Raw genomic sequence first — 19,214 nt, 5'->3', positions numbered from 1 at the left:
ATCATGAATGGTGAATTGGTGAACAGTGAGTTTAAGTCATTTAATGAGCACTTAAAAAAGAATCTAATCGTCGTTTGCATAAAACTAAACTAGTTTACTTTGTCACTCATGATGGAAAAGTGGAGTGCGCACAAGTCTTTTATGTGATGATTTATATACAACAAAATAACATTGGTAACAAAAATAAAACCCCGTGAAAATAGTAAAAGTTAGATTGCCTTCCAGATAGCGCTTGTTTAACGTCATTAGCTCGACGCCTGTCTCTTTATGTGTTTTCGAGGTGGATGATTATAGTGAGCCGTTCGACGTCACCACCCAAGTATGGTTTGACCATTTGTCCATTAATTATCCAGCTTCTCTGAGATGTTGGATCTTGCAATTCTATCACTCAATCATTTGTTTTCAGGACTTCAACCAATCTTTGTTCTTTCCCAAGTGATAAAAAGCTGCTAATCACAATTGATTTATTACCTTCATCTTCCATAAATTCATACTTCAATTGTGAAGGCAACATTTTCAATTCCAACTTCTGCGTTTCAATTTCCTGAGTTTTGGTTAGCTCCTCAGTTTGGACCTACTGAGATGAAATCTCTCAGTATGCACCTAGCTCTATTACACACTTCTCAATGCTCTTATCATCCTCTGCATTTATACCTTTAGGTGCATCTATCAGAGCTTTCTTTAAAGGACTGATTTTGTGTAGATGTGTGTCATTCATGTATACTTCTTCACTGACATCTACTCTGAAACAACGTTGCTTGTCCTTCAGAGGATGCATGGCTTCAAACACATTGAAGCTCACTTCATCATCTTGTCCCATGACTTTCAGCTTGCCCTCATCAACATCAATATTCACTCTGCCAGTCTTCAGGAAATGTCTCCCCAAAATCAGAGGAACTTCTGCATCCTCTTCAATATCCATTATCACAAAATCGACTGGAAATACCAACTTGTCCACCTTAATCAGGACATCTTCTGCAATTCCATAAGGAAATTTCATTGATCTATCTGCAAGCTACAGAGTCATCCTTGTAGGTTTGATTTCCAAATCTCCAATCTTCTTCAACATAGACAAAGGCATGAGATTAATGCTGGCACCCAAATCCAATAGTGTCTTACCCATAAATAATTCACCAATAGTGATTGGTATTGTGAAGCTTCCCGGATCTTTAGTCTTTTCAGGTAAAGACTTCTGAATTATTGCACTACAACCAGCCTTTGGTGTCATTGTCTCCTCAGAAAACTTCATCTTCCTTGTCAATAGATCCTTCATGAACTTGGCATAAGGAAACATTTGTTCCATGGCCTCCATGAAAGGTATATTGATCTGAAGGTTCTTGAATATGTCCATGAACCTTGTATATTGTCTCTCATTGTCTTTCTTGGAAGGATTCTTTGGATAAGGAAGATTCTTCAATTGTGGCAGATCATTCTTCTACTTTTCTCCCTCTTTTTGTTTACTCACTTCCTCACTATTTACATTTTCATCATCTTGTGTCTCTCCAGACTCACTTTTTTCTCCTTCAATTTCTTTTTCTTTCAACACCTCTTCCTCCACCACCAAACTCTCACCAACATCCTTACCAATCACCTTCTCAATCCTATTAGTAATAGCTTTACAATGCTCATTGGGATTAGTCTGAGTGTTGGCTGAAAAATGTTGTTGATCTGAATGCTGCTCTGCCATTTGTTTTGCCGACTGACCCACCTGTGTTTCTAGATTCCTAATAGATGCTTCAGTATTTTTCTGGTTTGTGATTGACACTTGCATGAATTTTTCCGAAGTTTCCCCCAATTTGGTTAGTCTTTCATGCATTGGTGGATGTTGATCCTATTGGAATGGTTGTTGAAATGATGGTTGTCTATTTGATGGCCCTGCTTCTGGTCTCCAAGCATAATTCTGATTTTGATTGCCCTTCCAACCCTTCAAAAATTGATTATTGTATGAAGGGTTGTTGGAGAAATTTCCTTGTCTAGGTTGGTTGTTGACATACTACACTTCTTCCGCCTGATTAGCACTTGGCATAGAACAGTGACCAGTTAAATGATCACCTCCACAAAAATCACACCTCAACACTTGTTGACTCGGAGAGGATTGCACAACATTCAGTTTTGTGCTAAGATAACATCTGATGTATTCAAATCAAGGACTCCTCTTTTTTGTGATGACCTTCGATTGTGTTGTGCTTGCCTATCCGTTGAAGATATGGCAGTTATGATTCTTGTGGCTTGTTCAACATCTATAGTCATCATTGTTCCACTTGTTGTTGCATCTAAAATCATTTTGGTCTCAGGCTTCAATCCATTGCAGAATATGTTAAGTTGGTCCACATCTTCAAAACCATGGTTGGGGCATTTTCTCAACAACATCTAAAAACTCTCCCACACTTCATAAAATGCTTCATCTGTACCTTGCCTGAAAGTTGATATCTCAAACTTTGCATGCACATACCGAGCTGGTGGGAAGAACCTTGTCAAAAACTTGGACTCCAAATCATTCCAATTTGTTAAGCTTTGGGTTGGATGAGATTTTAATCATTCCATAGCTTCACCAAGTAGAGAAAATGAGAATAACATCATGTAGGCAGCTTCCCTTTCATTATCGTTATAGACTATTGTTGCCACCAATTCATAGAAGTTGTCAAAATGTGCATATGGATCTTCATAATCTTTCTAGAGAATTGATGTGCACTGACCAAATTCAGAAAAGCTGGCTTGATTTCCACTGTCGTTTCAGTATGTGGAATGACAATGCTTGAATAGTGCATTGGACCTCGATACATAGCATAATTACCTAATGTCCTTCTTGGAGAATTAAGTCTCTCATTATTTCTAGTTGCAGCATTTGCATTCTCTATATTTTTATATTGAGGTTCTGAGGTTATTGTCTGTTGAGAACTAGGTTGTGCCTCCTGAGTGCCCTACTTCTTCTTGTCTTTTGCTTTCTTCTTGTTGCTCTTGGCTGATTGCTCAATCTCAGGATTAAACTGCAATTGATCTTCAGTAACCTTTCCTCTCAAGAGCATAAATGAGAAGACTACAACAAGGGTTAGCCTAGAGTGTAATAAAACTAAAACTACTTACAAAAATTAATTACAACTACTAAACGAACTATCTTCAGAAACTAGTATAAATCACACATTGCTACCCGGCAGCGGCGCCAAAAACTTGATAATTATTTTCGTACGGCAAGAAAACTGTATCGTTCAAGTAATAATCGGTAAATATTGGGATATCGTCATCAGAGAGTAGAGTGGATTTGTATTAATTCCTAAGAGGTAGATTGAGTATGTATTTACAAGATTTGATGTTTATGATCATTTGGGGTTTGAAAATAATTGTTAAATTGTAAAAATCAAACTATGAAATTAAATGCGTTGGGATTGAAGTTCATATTTCTTTCCCTTTACAATCCTTAGATTCAATCCCGTACAACTTGTGAAGTTACAGATGTTGATGCACATTTTCTTCGAATCATTTGTATCAATTCCTTGAGTACATAATCCTTAGATAATTACTTAAATACCAATTCCTTGGATATTTAACCAATTACCTAGCCTTAAGTTCAATGTAAAAGCAATTCCTACATCACTGTTCATTCCTAGAGCAATGATGTAACAAGCAAGATAATCCAGATTCAATACCAAGTTCAACTTCCCAGTTAAACTTGGACCCAAGATCATTAATTTAGTAACAAAGTAATTTCATGCATTAAACACAGGATAAACTTTCCAAAATCAAATAAGTAAAATGCATTAAAGAATTGAATCCAGGAGTATAAAAGTTAGAAGATTACATTTCAATCCCAACACTAAAGAACCAGTCACTCATCCTTGCCATTACAACACTCTAATCATGAGAAATACAAGAAATTCTAGATCTAAAATCGTTCCCACGACTTCTCTCTTCCTCTCTAGTGTTTCTCTCTAAAATCGTGTGAAAAAGCTTGGAAAATAGTTGGATAACCCCCTTTGCTTTTCGTAACCGCCTATATTTGTTCTAGACTTCTGGTCTCTCGCTCGGACGAGAGAGCAAATTTCAGCATTTAGAAAATCTTCTAGCTTGAGCGACAGATCTCTCGCTCGAGCGAGTCAGAATTTTGAACCTGTCTTTCTCACTTGAGCAAGGTGCTCGCGCTTGGGCGAGAGACACACATAAAGTTTGACATCCAAAAGCGGGAATTGTCGTTTGAGCGACAGTCCCCTCGCTTGAGCGAGGGACAAGTAGTGATTTAAGCCTTTTCCTTGAATTAGCAATTTTCACTTGGGCTAGGGATCCAGAGCTCCTTTTACGCAGATTCCTTCAATTTCTCTCTTTTCTACTCCCCATTCTCCTACAATTGACACAAAATCATGTAAGGTCCTTAAACAAGATTAATCACACTAGATTCTTTAGAGTGGTGCATAAATTTTATTGTAACTACACCATCAGTGCCCAAAATTTATATGAATTTCCTTCACAATGACACTTAACATTGGGAACAAGCGATCAATCAAATATTTAAAGAAATAATAACAAGAATAGCAAATAACACAAAATTTGTTAACAAGTTTTGACTGATTTGTGTCAATGTCCTATAGTATTGAGCGACTACCACAATATATTTGTTGTTATTGTTACCTTTCCTTTAGATTTACATAACACATAAATATATAATCATTTGCTCCACCCATTTTACCTCATTAATTATAATGTTGTTAAGTGGAAAAAATATCTAATCCATTGGAATATGATCCATTTATTCAATATAAGCCAATAAATGACCAGTCCCTAAAAATATGCTTGATATTATATTCTACCAACGGAAACAAACTGCTGTCAAGTATTATAGATGGTGGAAATGTTTAGTTTTCTAGCCAAATCTTTTTCTTCTCTTTAATCTAATTTGATAAAGACGATTTCAGAATCTAGGTTGAGGGCTGGTGGATTATTGGAGAAAGAGGCATCAAAAATATTTTGGAAACCTTGTAAGAAAAATAAATAATTAGACCCCTTAAAAATGAGCTACAATATTTACTACTTCATAAAATACCACAATTTGTAACAATGATCTTTCAATAAGAGAATCTTAATTCTTTTGGACAAGTAATATTAGATTAATAAAATACCACAATTTGTAAAATGGGTCTACTGGAAAATCATATTAGATGATTTACCCAAACTTTTGGACAAGTAATCTCCCTTTAATAAAATTGATTATTAAACATTAAAGCATTTGTTCTAGAATAACAAAAAAAATAAATCAAAGGTAACGTAAAAACCTTATGTAGGAGCATTGTTTCAATTATAAAGTTTAAACAATCACCAAACCCAAAAAATACTGAAATTCGAAAATAACACAAATTAGTAAAAATATGATAGCATTTTACTATTTAATTAATTCTTGTGGTTTATTTGAGGGGTACAAAGTGGGAAGGCTTGGTGTGTAGATTACGAACCTTCAATTTGTAGATGATAATATTCTAATTTGCATTCTGAAAGAGAACAATATTTGGTGTGTAAAGAGTATTTTTAGATGATTCGAGATGATCTCTTGGTTGAAGGTTAATTTTAATAAAAGTTCTCTGATTAGTATAAGAGTAGCAAATTGTCTTCTTTCAGCTGGAGCTACTTTCTTGTTGTGTAAAATTTGTTCCATCCCCTTTCTTTATCATAGAATTCTGGTGGGAGCTAATCCAAGTAGATACACGACTTGGCAGATGTTATTGAGAAGGTGTCTTCTAGATTAGCAGGATGGAAGGGCAAACATACTTCTTTTAGTGGTAGAGTGGTGCTAATTAATTTGGTGCTTACTAATATGTCTTTATACATGTTTTCGCTTTTAAAGGCCCCGAAGAAGGTCATTTCGAAATTGGTTTCTCTTCAGAGAAAGTTTCTTTGGAGTAACAAGAGTGGAGCAAAAGATATTCCTTGGATTGTTTGTTCTGAAGTTTGTAAGTCTAAAAAGCTTGGTGGTTTAGGTGTTAACGATCTTCCGGGTTTAATGATGCTCTTCTGGGAAAGTGAAAATGAAGAAGACTTGTGGACCTTAAAGCTTTGTGGGTTAGAGTGATCAACTCTAAGTATGGAAACCATGGGGTTTTCAATGCCACTTCATTTGCATCAAGGTGGTGGAGGGACTTGGTCAAAATTGGTTCACACTTGGGAGATGGATCTAATTGGTTGGAGAACAGTTTTTGGAAGGAAATTGGGGATTTGGTACAAACTAGATTTTGGTAGGATACTTTGTTTGGTCAGCAAAAGCTTAGAGACACCTTCCCGATATTGTACATGATTGCATTGGAGAAGGAGGTTTCAATAGCTGATTATGGGGCTTGGGCAAATGAGGAGTGGTCTTGAAAAATTTAGTGGAGGGGATATTTATTTGATTGGGAGGAAGATCTTGTGAGAAACCTTCATGAACTTATTCAGAACCACTCGTGCAAGGTTGACGTTGGTGACAGATGGAGATGGAATTTTGATAAAACGGGGTGCTATATGGTAAAAACTGCTTCCTGGCACAATTGTTTTCAGTTGGAACAGTCTCAAATAATATTATTCATTTATGTTGGATCAATTGTGCTCCTTCAAAGGTTTGTTATGTAATGTGGAAAATTATTAGAGGGAGGGTGCAACTAGAACTGAGCTTCATACGAGAAATATTATTGGACAGATGATTTGAAGTGTGTGTTGTGTACTATGCATGACGAACAAATTGAGCATATGTTCTTATCTTGTCCATTTGTCACCAATGTTGGGAAAGGATTTTTTCTTACTTCATTTACAGTATAGTGTATGAGGAATGATACTATTTTTAGAGGGGAAAGGCTAGTTTTATCTATATTATGGACTTGATTCAAATTAGATCTTGGTTATGATTCTAAAAAAATATGGGATCACAATGTTATACTTTTGCTCAATGGTGTACTAATTCCTATACTTGTATCAATCTTTCTTGTAAGTTGTAATTAGGTTGACACTCCTTGTGTGTAAAATGGTATATGTCATTGCCAAGAAGAAGAAGATGAATAGTAAATGATACTCAATGATGAATCTTTCCTTTAAATGAAAAAAATAAAAGATAATGCCGAGTTCTTTGAATAGTACTTATGTGAATCATATTGATTTGAGCTATGAAGATGAGATCATTTTATACAGTATTTGATAAAAGATAACAAAGAAGGAAAATCAAAAAAGGAAACTAAACTAATTAACAGATTAACTAACTAACAGAAAGATGCCAAAAAAGAAAATGTAAGGAAATAAGTTAATATAGTTGGGCTTTAGTTGGGATTTCTTATGGATCATCTTTGATTGTATGATTCTCTCTTAATAGCCCCCACAAGTTGGTGTATGAATGTCTATCATACCAAGCTTGCTTATTAGATTGTTGAAATGCATAGGTGTTAGGGATTTTGTGAAAAAATCTACAACTTGAAGGTTGGAAGGAATAGGGAGAAGATGGAGGGTGCCATTCAGAACACTTTCACGAACTACATGGTAATCTATCTCGATGTGTTTTGTTCTTTTATGAAATACTGGATTTGCAGTCAAGTATAGAGCTGATTTGTTATCGCAGAACAAGCTGATAGGAGCAGTGTGTTGAATGCCTAAGTCTTTGTATAAATTAAGTAACCATTGAGCTTCACAAGATGTCATAGCAAGGGCCCTATATTTTGCTTCTACTGATGATATGGAAATTGTATTATGTTTCTTACTTTTCCAAGAAATCAAGGTTGACCCTATGAAGAAGCACCATCATGTGATTGATCTTCTAGTGTCAAGGCAAGCCCCCCAATATGAATTTGAGTATCCTTTAAGGACAATTGTGTTGTTGCTGGGAAAGAACAATCCTTGCGTTGGTGAAGTCTTAAGGTATCGTAGAATTCTAAAGGCTGCTTGTTGGTGTGATTCGATGGGAGTTGCAAGGAATTGACTGAGGCAACCAACAACATAACTTTTGTCTAGCTTTGTATGAGTGAGATATAGAAATTTTCCCAATAATCTTCTGTAGGATGTAGGATCTTGAAGAGGTTCTCCTGAATCTGCTTGAAGCTTAGTATTATACTCCATTGGAATTGAAGCTGGTTTGCAGGAAAGATGTTCTGAATGTTGTAATATATCCAGAGTGTATTTCCTCTGGTACAAAGTGATGCCTTCTTTGCATCTGGCCACCTCCATTCCTAAAAATAATTTCAGTTTTACAAGGTCTTTGATGTTGAATTCTTTGTGCAGAACATCCTTAGTATATTGAATTTGCTTCAAATCATTTCCTGTCAAAACTAAATCATCAACATAAATTAGAATTGTAGTGAAGTGTGAAGCAATAGATTTAACAAACAAAGAATGGTCAGAGTTACACTTTTAGTAGCCAATTGTGACTAATGTCTTAGTAAGTTTATCATGTCATTCTCTACTTGCTTTTTTCAATCCATAGATTGATTTTTGCAGCCTGCATACAAGATTAGGAGTGGAAATGTGCAAACCAGTAGAGATTTTTATATAGACCTCTTCCTTGAGATCATCATGCGGAAATGTTGTGTTTATGTCAAGTTGATATAAATGCCAATTGTTAATGGTTGCAAGGGCTAGCAAGACCCTAATAGTTGGCATCTTCACAATAGGGCTGAATGTCTCCATATAGTCAATTCCTTGAGTCTGGTTGAAGCCTTTAGCCACCAGTTTTGTCTTGTACCTCTCTATTGATCCATTTGCATGATGTTTTAATTTGAAGACCCACTTGCATCATATTACTCTTTTCCCTTCAGGTAAAGTGGTGAGAAACCATGTGTTGTTGTTTTGTAAGGCTGTTAATTCAGTGTTAGCTTCATTATAGCTTGTAGGATAGGACTAAGAGAGATAGTTAATGAATAATGTTTGTGATCCGATGACAGATTGTTATAAGAAAATTAATTAGAAATAGGATACTTAACCTGTGTTGAGGAAGATGGTTATGAGTCAGAGGCCAAGCTACAATAATAATCAGCCATATAGTTATGGGTTTTTTTGATCCTTTAAGAGTGTCTAATAATGTTTTCAAGGTTATTGTCAGACGTTGCAACATCTGAGATGGTTGGTGTGTTGGATGTTACAATGTATGTGGTATAAGGAATGTCAACCCATTGTTTAAAGGATCATTTTCATTAACATGAAGGATGAGTTGGGCAGAGTCTTGGAAATCAATCTTAGTGAAAGGGAAGATATGTTCAAAAAATTGAACATTCCTTGAGATGAAAATCTCATTGCTATAGAGGTCTAAGAGTATATAACCTATTGTTCCCTTTTGAAATCCTAAAAAGATGCACCTTCTTGATCTAGGATCAAGTTTTCTCCTTTGAAAGAAAATAGTAGAGGAATAGCATAAGCTTCCAAAAATCCTTAGGTGCTTAGTATAAGGTAGAGTATCATAAAGCTCCTTATAGGGGGATGTATTGGATAAGAAGGTCGTATGTTGCCTATTGATTAAATGAACAGAGTGTGTTATGCTAAAGTTCCAAAAAACATAAAGGAAGGTTGGATTGAAAGATAAGAGATCTTGCCACTGCAAGAATATGTTGATACTTTCTTTCCACTATACCATTCTGTACAGGTTGTTTGATATTCAATACCTCTTGAAAGATAAAAATCTTTGAGCATGAACTCTTTGCCATTATCACTTCTAATTGCTTTCAGTTTAAAATCAAATTGAGTTTCTACATAGCAGACAAAGTCCTTAACCAATTGACCTGCTTCACACTTGGCTTTCATAAAGAAGATCCAAGTGAATCTGGTCTTATCATCTACCACAGTCAGAAAGTATTTATGGCCTTAAGTAGAAGGAGTGGATAAAGGTCCCCAAATGTCTATGTAAACCAAATCAGAAGCACAAACTGATCTAATAATGCTAATAGAGTAAGGTAATCTCTTTTGCCTTGCTAAGTGCCAAACATCACATGGATCTATTGTTTTGTTACATTTGATAAAAGGAAACAAAGTTTGCATATGTATCAACTTGTTATGGGACAAATGTCCAAGTCTTGAGTGCCAAACATTGGAATCATTATAACTAGAGTAAGCATTAATATGATGAGGCCTAAGATAGTTCTTGCTTGGCTGATTCATTGTCTATAGGCCTCCCTTAAGCTCAGTTGCACTAGTCATCCTCAATGAGTTCATTTCCTGAATCAAGCATTTGTCAGCAGAGAAGACTAATGTGCAAGCCAATGAAGATGTTAGTTTAGAAACTGAAATTAGATTAAACTTAAAAATAGGTACATATAACACATTTATAAGATAAAATGTGTTTGAAAAGATAATAGATCATGAGTATTGGGCAGTTACTTGATTTCCATTTGGCAGAGTTATGGAAATAGGTTTTATTTGCTTGTAAGTGTGATAGTGCATCAAGGAGCAACAAACTTAGTATGTTGCTCCGGTATAAATAATCCAAGTGAGTGAGTTACTTGGAAGTGGAGCAAAATTACCTATAATATGAGCTTCTTGAGCATTGGTGGAAGTTTAAATAGAACTTATATGGTTGGTGTTATGATTGCCTTGTCCAATAAACTGTTTGATTAGAGCCGTCAAAGCATCTTGTTGTGCTGTAGTGAAAGGAAGGTCTCAAGATGAGGGATCTGTTTTGGTAGGACCATCAGTATAGTCTGAGTCTCCAACTGAAAAATTATTTACACTATTGGATGAACTTGGAAGGTATCCATGCTTCTTGTACCAGGAATCAACAGTATGCCCAATCCTTTGGCAGTAAGAACAAGATTTCTAATTCCTACCTCTTCCAAGAGTAGAGGATCTACCAGAACTATTTAATCTACTAATACCTCTAACTCCTCTCCTCTACCTCTTCTTCCTGATTCAATGTTCATTCCAAATGTACTTACTGAGAACTTTGGTTTCTCAAGTTGCATTTGTTTTTCTTGTTGGATTAACATGGAGAAGACTTTGTTTATGGAGGGAAAAGGGTCAATCAACATAATTTGTGATCTAACAATTGAGAACTGATCATTCAATCCCGTTAGAAAACATATTACATACTCATTTTCTCTATAATTATGTACAGTTGGGATTGTAGAACAAGAACATTTAATATCACAAGTGCAAGTGGGATTGGTATGTAATTATCAAGTTGTTGCCATAGCCCCTTTATTCGATTGTAGTAGGCACTAATTGAATTATCCCCTTGTTTAATTGAATGAATCTCACTAATTAACTCAGAGATCCTAAACATGTCCCTTTGATGATGTCTTTCACGTAAATCATCCCAAATTTCTTTTGCATTTTCCACCCACAAAACTGATTGAACAATATAAGGTTTTATGGATTGGGTTAACCAAGATACAACCAAATTGTTGCATCTTTTCCAGATTGTAAAGTTTTGATCATGGGCGAGGGGTCTTGGAAGAGTTCCGTCTATGAATTCTAACTTGTTTTTAGACTCAAGAGTCATGGCCATAGCACGAGACCAGGGGTGATAATTTTCTCCATTTAACCGAGATGATACAAGAACAGTACCTTAATTTTCGCTAGGATGTATGTGGTATGGACTTGTTGGATCCATGGTGGGATTGATGATTGCAGTAGTGGTCATTTTCTTCGAAGATGTTGGCGATGGCAGAAAGAGAGAAAGAAAAAGCGGAAGCTAATCAGAGGCACAGCAGAGACACCCTTTAGAAGGGTGCTCTGATACCATGTAAAATAGTATATGCCATTGCCAACAAGAAGAAGAAGAAGAAGAAGAAGAAGAAGAATATGAACAATAAATGATACTCAATGATGAATCTTGCCTTTAACTGAAAAGAATAAAAGACAATGCAGAGTTCTTTGAATAATACTTCTGTGAATCATATTGATTTGAGCTATGAAGATTAGCTCCTTTTATACAGTGTTTAATAAAAGATAAAAAAGGAGGGAAACAAAGAAAGAAACTAAACTAATTAATAGATTAACTAACAAAAATATGTCAAAAAAGGAAAGGTAAGGAAAGAAGTTAATCTGGTTGGGCTTTCTTCTGGATTATCTTTGACTCTAGGATCCTCTCTTAATATTGTGTCTGTTAGTAATTCATTTTTTCTTATAAAAAAACTATTTAATTAGTACTTATAATGTTTTATTTTTTAAGGTTGGATAGTTTAATTAAATGTTTTGGTGATTTTAAAGAAAATATCCTGGATCGTTATAATCTTACCATTGTTTAAATAGTTTGAAATAAAAGGGAATTTGAAAGTTTTAAGGTTTGAAACTTTGTTTCTTTATTGACCGTAAGTCCTTGCTCATATGGATCGAGTTAAAGCACAACAATATATCAATTTACCTACATATCAATTTGATAAGTGAAACAATATATCAATTTCCCTTGAATGTTTTGTTTTAGGTACAGATCTTGAGAGTGCTTTGGCGGGATCAATGTTTCACAATGACTAGGAAACGCTGGACTATGACTCAGATCAAGTGACATTTATGACTAGAATGACCATGTTAAGGGAGAGGGTATAGTCATCTTAGATTACTTCATTGAACTTCTTCAATAAACTCTATAGTTGGATAATCTTGTATTCTAGAGATATTTCATGGAAAATGTTAAGTTATTGAAGTGTTTTGATGGTGTCAAATTTCCCTATGAGATTGTTCAGATGTGAGGATGTGGTTGGTGTCATAGATTTTGCTAATGCTAAAACCAACATAAAACACTTTGGAGGTTCCTAATATATGCATATGAGATCTTTGTTGTATGGGAACCTATCAAATAAGAACATAATAGTTAATTAACATCAATTGTATTAGATGCTAGTGGTAGTGGTGTAGTTATGGTCCAATTTGATATTGATTTAGACTGAATGTCTCATGAAAGCGGAAGGATATCCAACTGTAAAAGGAGATCATTTGTCCTAAATGATGTCTTATTTCATGTCTCAAGCTAATTAGAGTGCTCCATTTTATTACTTTTTTATTTTTAAAATTTTATTTTATCCACATATATGATTGATTTTAGATAAGGAATGAGACACTATTAAAAAGAGGTGATCTCATCCATGTATTAATGTACGAATACTTAGGCAATGCACATTTGTTTTATTGTGTGGTGATTGTTGATAAGCCATCATAGAAGGATGATGACTAAGTTAGGAATTTTTACCAGGTCGTGATCATATTTATTTTAATATCTAGTTGGGTAATAATTAAGATTAGGTCCCAAAAAAGCATTTTAGTTGAGATAAGATAAAGATGGACCAATCAAATATTAAAAGAATAGTTAAAAGACTTATCACATAAATTTTGGTTAGTATACATTGTCATATGAATTTTGATATTTGAGTAATGGAGAGGAAATTGACACTAACTACAAAAGGAGTTGATGGTGGTAACTCGAAAAATGAGTCGTGATGAATTCTTTAGGTCAGACACTCAGTGATATTTTGATAGTTGTCTGTATGAGTAAGGTAATTCTACGGTGCAAGCTAAAAGACATATGATGCCCCTTTACACACTCATGAGTCATTGAAAATGGAAATCTCAAAACTACCGAATACGATATTAATACAAGAGTGTATCATATATGTTTGATAGGAAACTCTCAATTATTTTCTTATTACTTTGACAATGGTTTCTCATGAAGTAACATAAATAAGTGTTATGCTATAACATAAATCATATTGTACTTCTGAGTATTTATCCTTATATCTTAAGTTAAGATCATCATTATCTAATATTGATTTAATGCATATATGTTGTTTTAATGATATGATCTAAGAGGAAAACTTGTCTAGATACACATATCACACGTCATATTTGAAGACATTGTATTTATGTTTTTTAGTACTATCATATATAATTAAATTTTAATTAGAACTAAACTTTTAATGAATTATCAAAAATTTATTGGTTGTTTCTACATATATTTCTCCTAAGTCTTTGTCATGATAGCTCACAATATGGTAATTGAATTTAATTAATTTATTGTATTCAAGATTTTGTAATTATGAAATTTAATTAATTTATCATATTTCAAGATTTTGTAATTATGAATTTCTCAATCCAAACATCACCTACCATTTTAAATTAAACTTTAACCATCAGAAATTTCATGTCATACGTGGCGCTTTGAGAATTCCCGCCTTATACATCTTTGATCTCTATCCTCGCGCTACCAGATCCACTACAGAACACAATCTCAACCGTACACCCTCAAACCCAATCCAACGGCTAATATTACAATCCCTGTCATTTAATCTGATTGGTCCAATTTCTCCACACCCTACTATATAAACTTCCCAATCACAAATCAATATTCCAGAATCACATTTTTGTCTTCTTCACTATCAATTTCTAACCGAGAAACTTCATCAATGGCCGGAAGAGGCAAAACCCTAGGATCCACCGCGGCGAAGAAGGCCACCTCCCGGAGCAGCAAAGCCGGCCTCCAATTCCCCGTTGGCCGTATCGCTCGGTTCCTCAAGGCCGGAAAATACGCTGAACGTGTTGGTGCTGGTGCACCTGTTTATCTCGCTGCTGTTCTTGAATATCTCGCAGCTGAGGTAGTTTCAATTTTCCTCAGTTGCTTTATTTATGATCTTATTGTTCTATTTGCATTCATTATCAGATCTAGGGTTTCGAGTTCGCGTCAATTTTTGTTTAATTCCAGAAATTAATTCAATTTTCGCCTGATTAATAATCAAATTAAAATAACATTTTCGTCTGGAAGTTGAGTTTTGATGTTTTAGGGTTTGTGAGTTTTACATGATTTCCTTAATCTTGTGTTTAATTAATCCTTGAATCATTTCAGATGAACCTTCTTGGATTAGGGTTACGAAATTCACTTCACTATTCTCTAAATTACCGCCCAATTATGTCATTTTAAAAAAAATCAGACGAATTGCATGTAGTGAATGCAATGTTTTTTTTTGTTTTTCTTGGTGCTAATAGTTCTCAAAAGATAAATTTAAACTATTAATGTTTCAACTTTTGATTTGATTTTTCTAAAATCAGAAATAACCCTTTTAAGTCGTATGATTTTCCTATACTATAATCTTATATCAAATAAATTTGATTGGATTTTGGTTCTAATTAATTAATTATTGATATTGTGTATTTTTTAGGTTCTTGAATTAGCAGGGAATGCAGCAAGAGATAACAAGAAGACTCGAATTGTGCCACGCCATATTCAATTGGCAGTAAGGAATGATGAAGAACTGAGCAAGCTTCTTGGTGATGTAACAATCGCCAATGGAGGTGTGATGCCAAATATTCACAACCTCTTGCTCCCAAAGAAGGCTGGAACATCAAAAGCTGCTGCTGCTGATGATGAATGAATGAAGATCCTCATAACTTTTTTGTTGTGAAATTAGGTCTTAAAATTTATTTTTTCTTCTTTATTTAAAAGGACTTTCTTTGAAATAGGATTTTATCCTTGTGTTTGTAGTTTTGTTACTAGATTTTATGATGGTAATGTGAATATACAAAGCTGTCTAATTTTATTTTACTTTGGTTTTTTTTACTGGTACTGAATGACCGGAGTTCAAATTTATAAAGGTTGACCTGTTCCTTTCATCATTTATCAAATATTTCGTTTGGTACTTATTTGAAATGAACTGAGGAATGGTTGAGATGACAGTTCTGTATGCAATTATCATTCTTGATTATAAGAAAAAAAATACAGGATCAGTTAACAGCAAGATTAAAGTAGTTTAACCATTTATAAGGATTTAAACCAAAAAAAAATATTTATATAATAACAATTTAAAAAATAAATAACAAGAGGTGGTGTTGATTTCTATTTTTTTCGAACGAGGTCTCTTAATATTTTTATTTTTGTATGGAGTTGTTTTTTTTTTTGGCGTACACGGTCAGTTTAAAGATGTAGTGAGTCAATGGATGGATGATTTTGGCAATTTAATTTGAGGTCAACTATATCGTTATTTTCTGTTTCACTACTACATATTTGGTTTACTGTATTTTTTTTTATGATTTGTACAAGTATAAGGCTTGAATGTGAAGATATTAAAATTGGTAGTTGTTTTTTTTGTAAAATGTATAAAGTTTAAGGTGTTGTATACATTTTTTCTTTATATTTTTAAATCAACAAATCAATAGTTCGGATTAAAAAAAATTAGATTTCACAATTAAATATATTACCAATTGTAATAGAGACTTAAGATAATGATATTTTTTGAATGAGAAAAGTTTAAGATTTAACATAATGATATTTTCCTATTAGGGTAGTAACAACGATAGAGTAAGGTCTTCTTCTAGCTTGGGATAAGGGTTTCCATTTTATTATTCTAGAATGTGATTGTCTAGAGGTCATACAAATCATTACAAATGATCTTGTTGTCAAATTCCAAAAGATTGCAAAAGTGGTGAATCGGATTCGTAAGATGCTCTCTTGTAGCTGAGTGGTTCAAATCATCTTCATTCGTAGGGAGGCTAATTCTTTGGTGGACTTTATGGCGAAGACAGACGTTCTTTCACGCTCAGGTCTCCAACTTTGGGCTACCCCTATGATTGGAGCATGATATTTTAGATATAAAGCTTTCTCCTAGTTCATTGTTTTTAACTTCTAATGTACCAAAAAATATATCACATTTTGTAATTAAATCTATTACAGTTTTAATGGTCATTTCCTAAATGGAGCATACAAGAGTTAATAATATAAAATGATAAACATGCAATTATCAATATAAAAAAAATACCACATTTTGTAAATAAATATATTGCATTTTTAATATTGATTTGTAGAGGACTACTTTTTCTTTTTACTCCTTTTCAAATCCTTATGAATTTTCAATACTATTTTATAAACGTATATGAGAATTACTTTCATATTTCGAATAATATATGCTCGTTAGTGTTGGTGAAGTATGATTAGGTCAGGTCATAGATGGTGTAGAGTCTTCTAAATGCTATCTGAGATTTGGCTAGGAACGCCTAAATAAGTACTTGAAAATGTTATTCAACACTCAAATCAAGATTTTAGAGATGTATAAGAATAGAGAGAATATAGAATGCTTGAGCAAGATCAAGATATTTAATATCAAAAGATAAAATGTACCTTCCTTATGGGGGAATCCCCTCTTTATAGTGGAGATGTGCAAGAAAGTAGGTGTAGTGTGCAGGTGGAATGCAGTCTGTTGCAGATGTTTGTGTTGTTCAGACGGCGTGACAAACCTGTATAAGCGGCGCGATAGACAGATAGTAAAAGTGGTCCTCGTACTATTGTTTGGATCTTGTCTGGTCAACGACGTACCTTTCTAAATTGTCCGATTGACCGTCAAGATCTAAGAGTGCTCATAATGAACTTGCCTTGCCTTGCCTGACCTTAGGTCGACAACTGTTGTTCTTATCCGGTTATGTCGTGTCTTTTGGACGGTATGAAACAATAAGTATATATGATAGTTAGTTGCGTGCGTGGGACCTATGAGAGACAACTCTTGGAAAATTTTAACAACTTGTCCACTATGCTCTTAATGATGTGAAGAATAGGACTTTTAGTGTTCCAGTGCCAAAATATTGATCAGTAGGAAGATGGGTGAGTTTGAGACAACCATGCAACAAGTTCATATACATCAAGTTCTGGATAGTGATGGCTTAAAGATTGTGAGGATGATGGTATGCAACAACATATTTTGAAGTGAGTATGAGGACAAAAAAATCCAAGAAAGTGAAGTTTATGTGTTGGTTGCCAATCATGATATTCTTCCTACCAATTTGTTGAGGTTCAAACGTAAGATGATGTTCCCCTGATTGTTTTAGATGCAATAATGGAGAAGGTACAAAGTGGACAACTTTCCATAGAATATTTAGGCACTAACTCCATGATTGTTGATCCTCTTACAAAGGCTATCACACCCAATGTCTTTCATGAGCATACTGCTCACATGGGTGTTCTACAGTGTGAGGATATTTTGGTTTAGTGGGAGTTAGATTGTGCACAACTTTTATCATGTTCTATGTAATTTCAGTATTTTGTATGAATACTTTGTATTCAAACTTCAGTTGATTAATCATTCAGTTTGGTATTCTGTCATTATACTTTGTACAATAAGGTTTTATGTTATTATTAGAAAATTGACATGTACAGATAATATTCATGTGATTTTCATGCTACACATTTCATGATGTATCTATGTCATTTAGTTGTGTCAATGTTGGTGATCATTGTTGAATTAGCCATGATTGATATGGCGAAGTTCACTGTGATTCGATATGGAGACAGGACTAATGGACGGGATAATTTGGGTAAGCCTAAGTCATAATGATAATATTTAAGCGCGCATTAAGGATAACACGTACAGAGAATCATATGTGTGACCAGTGGGAGATTGTTGGAATTTCTGACAATTTATGGGTCACAAATATAATTCTATAATTGTGTTATGGCCATTATGTAATTAACCAAAATATAAAATGATCTTAAGTAATTAATTTGGTGGCTAAGGGCATATGTGTCATGAAATAATAATAAGTGTAGATACCTTCAGGCAATTTCTGATTTGATGAAGGGACTGAATCAGAATTATTGCAACTAAAGTAGTAACCACTACGGGGTTACTTTTATGGGTTATGGTCCCCATTTGTAGAGCAACAGGTTTTCAAGTGTAAAGGTGGAGGAGAATAAGGTAGGATGAGAATAGTGTTATCCAGGATAGGATAACACTATCCACCCATCCATAAGGCTCATTAGGTATAAGGATGAGGTTTCTCCTCATAACCAAAAGTTAAGGCAACCCACACTCTCCCTAAGGTACACTCAAGGTATTCTCTCATTCCCCTCTAAAGAGAACTAAAGGAAAACCATTCGGCGCTCTATCATCTGGAAGATCATCGCACCCTCATACCTTCGAGATCCCGGAAATGGCTCAACAAGGTATGTTCTTCTTCTTCACCATGAACTCATTTGGGGTTTCTTCGGTCTGGACCATGGATGTTCCATTTGGGTGTATGTATGGGCATACACATTCGGTTGTGGGAACAAAGCCATGGTCATAAGGACTTCCGCATTCACTCTATGGATTTCGGATGGAGAAGGAATTTCTCCAACAAGTGGTATCAGAGCCACCCCAAATTGATTCATGGGTGAAATTAGGTTTTCATGTTCTTCCCCAAATCTGGTTTGATTTAGGGTTATGGTGTTTTGTTTCTGTTATGAATCGATTATGAAAATACTTAGGCTTTTTCAATATGAAACAAAATGATTTAAAATGATTGATTGTTGTTTTCTGCTGTTTGTTGTTGAAAAATTTGGCTGA

General features: G+C 34.4%; 1 protein-coding gene across 1 annotated transcript; it reads left to right on the top strand.

Moving 5' to 3' along the window:
- LOC109343348 (probable histone H2A.3) lies at positions 14,274–15,448 on the top strand. The gene is made up of 2 exons (XM_019581591.1): positions 14,274–14,504; positions 15,066–15,448. The coding sequence occupies exons 1-2, from the start codon at positions 14,316–14,318 to the stop codon at positions 15,276–15,278; spliced, it is 402 nt and encodes a 133-aa protein (XP_019437136.1). The 5' UTR covers positions 14,274–14,315; the 3' UTR covers positions 15,279–15,448.

This window comes from Lupinus angustifolius, chromosome LG03, assembly GCF_001865875.1.
Source record: "Lupinus angustifolius cultivar Tanjil chromosome LG03, LupAngTanjil_v1.0, whole genome shotgun sequence".
Lineage (NCBI taxonomy): Eukaryota > Viridiplantae > Streptophyta > Magnoliopsida > Fabales > Fabaceae > Lupinus > Lupinus angustifolius.
The sequence above is the reverse complement of the archived record's forward strand: the minus strand, read 5'-3'. Positions and strand labels throughout refer to the sequence as shown.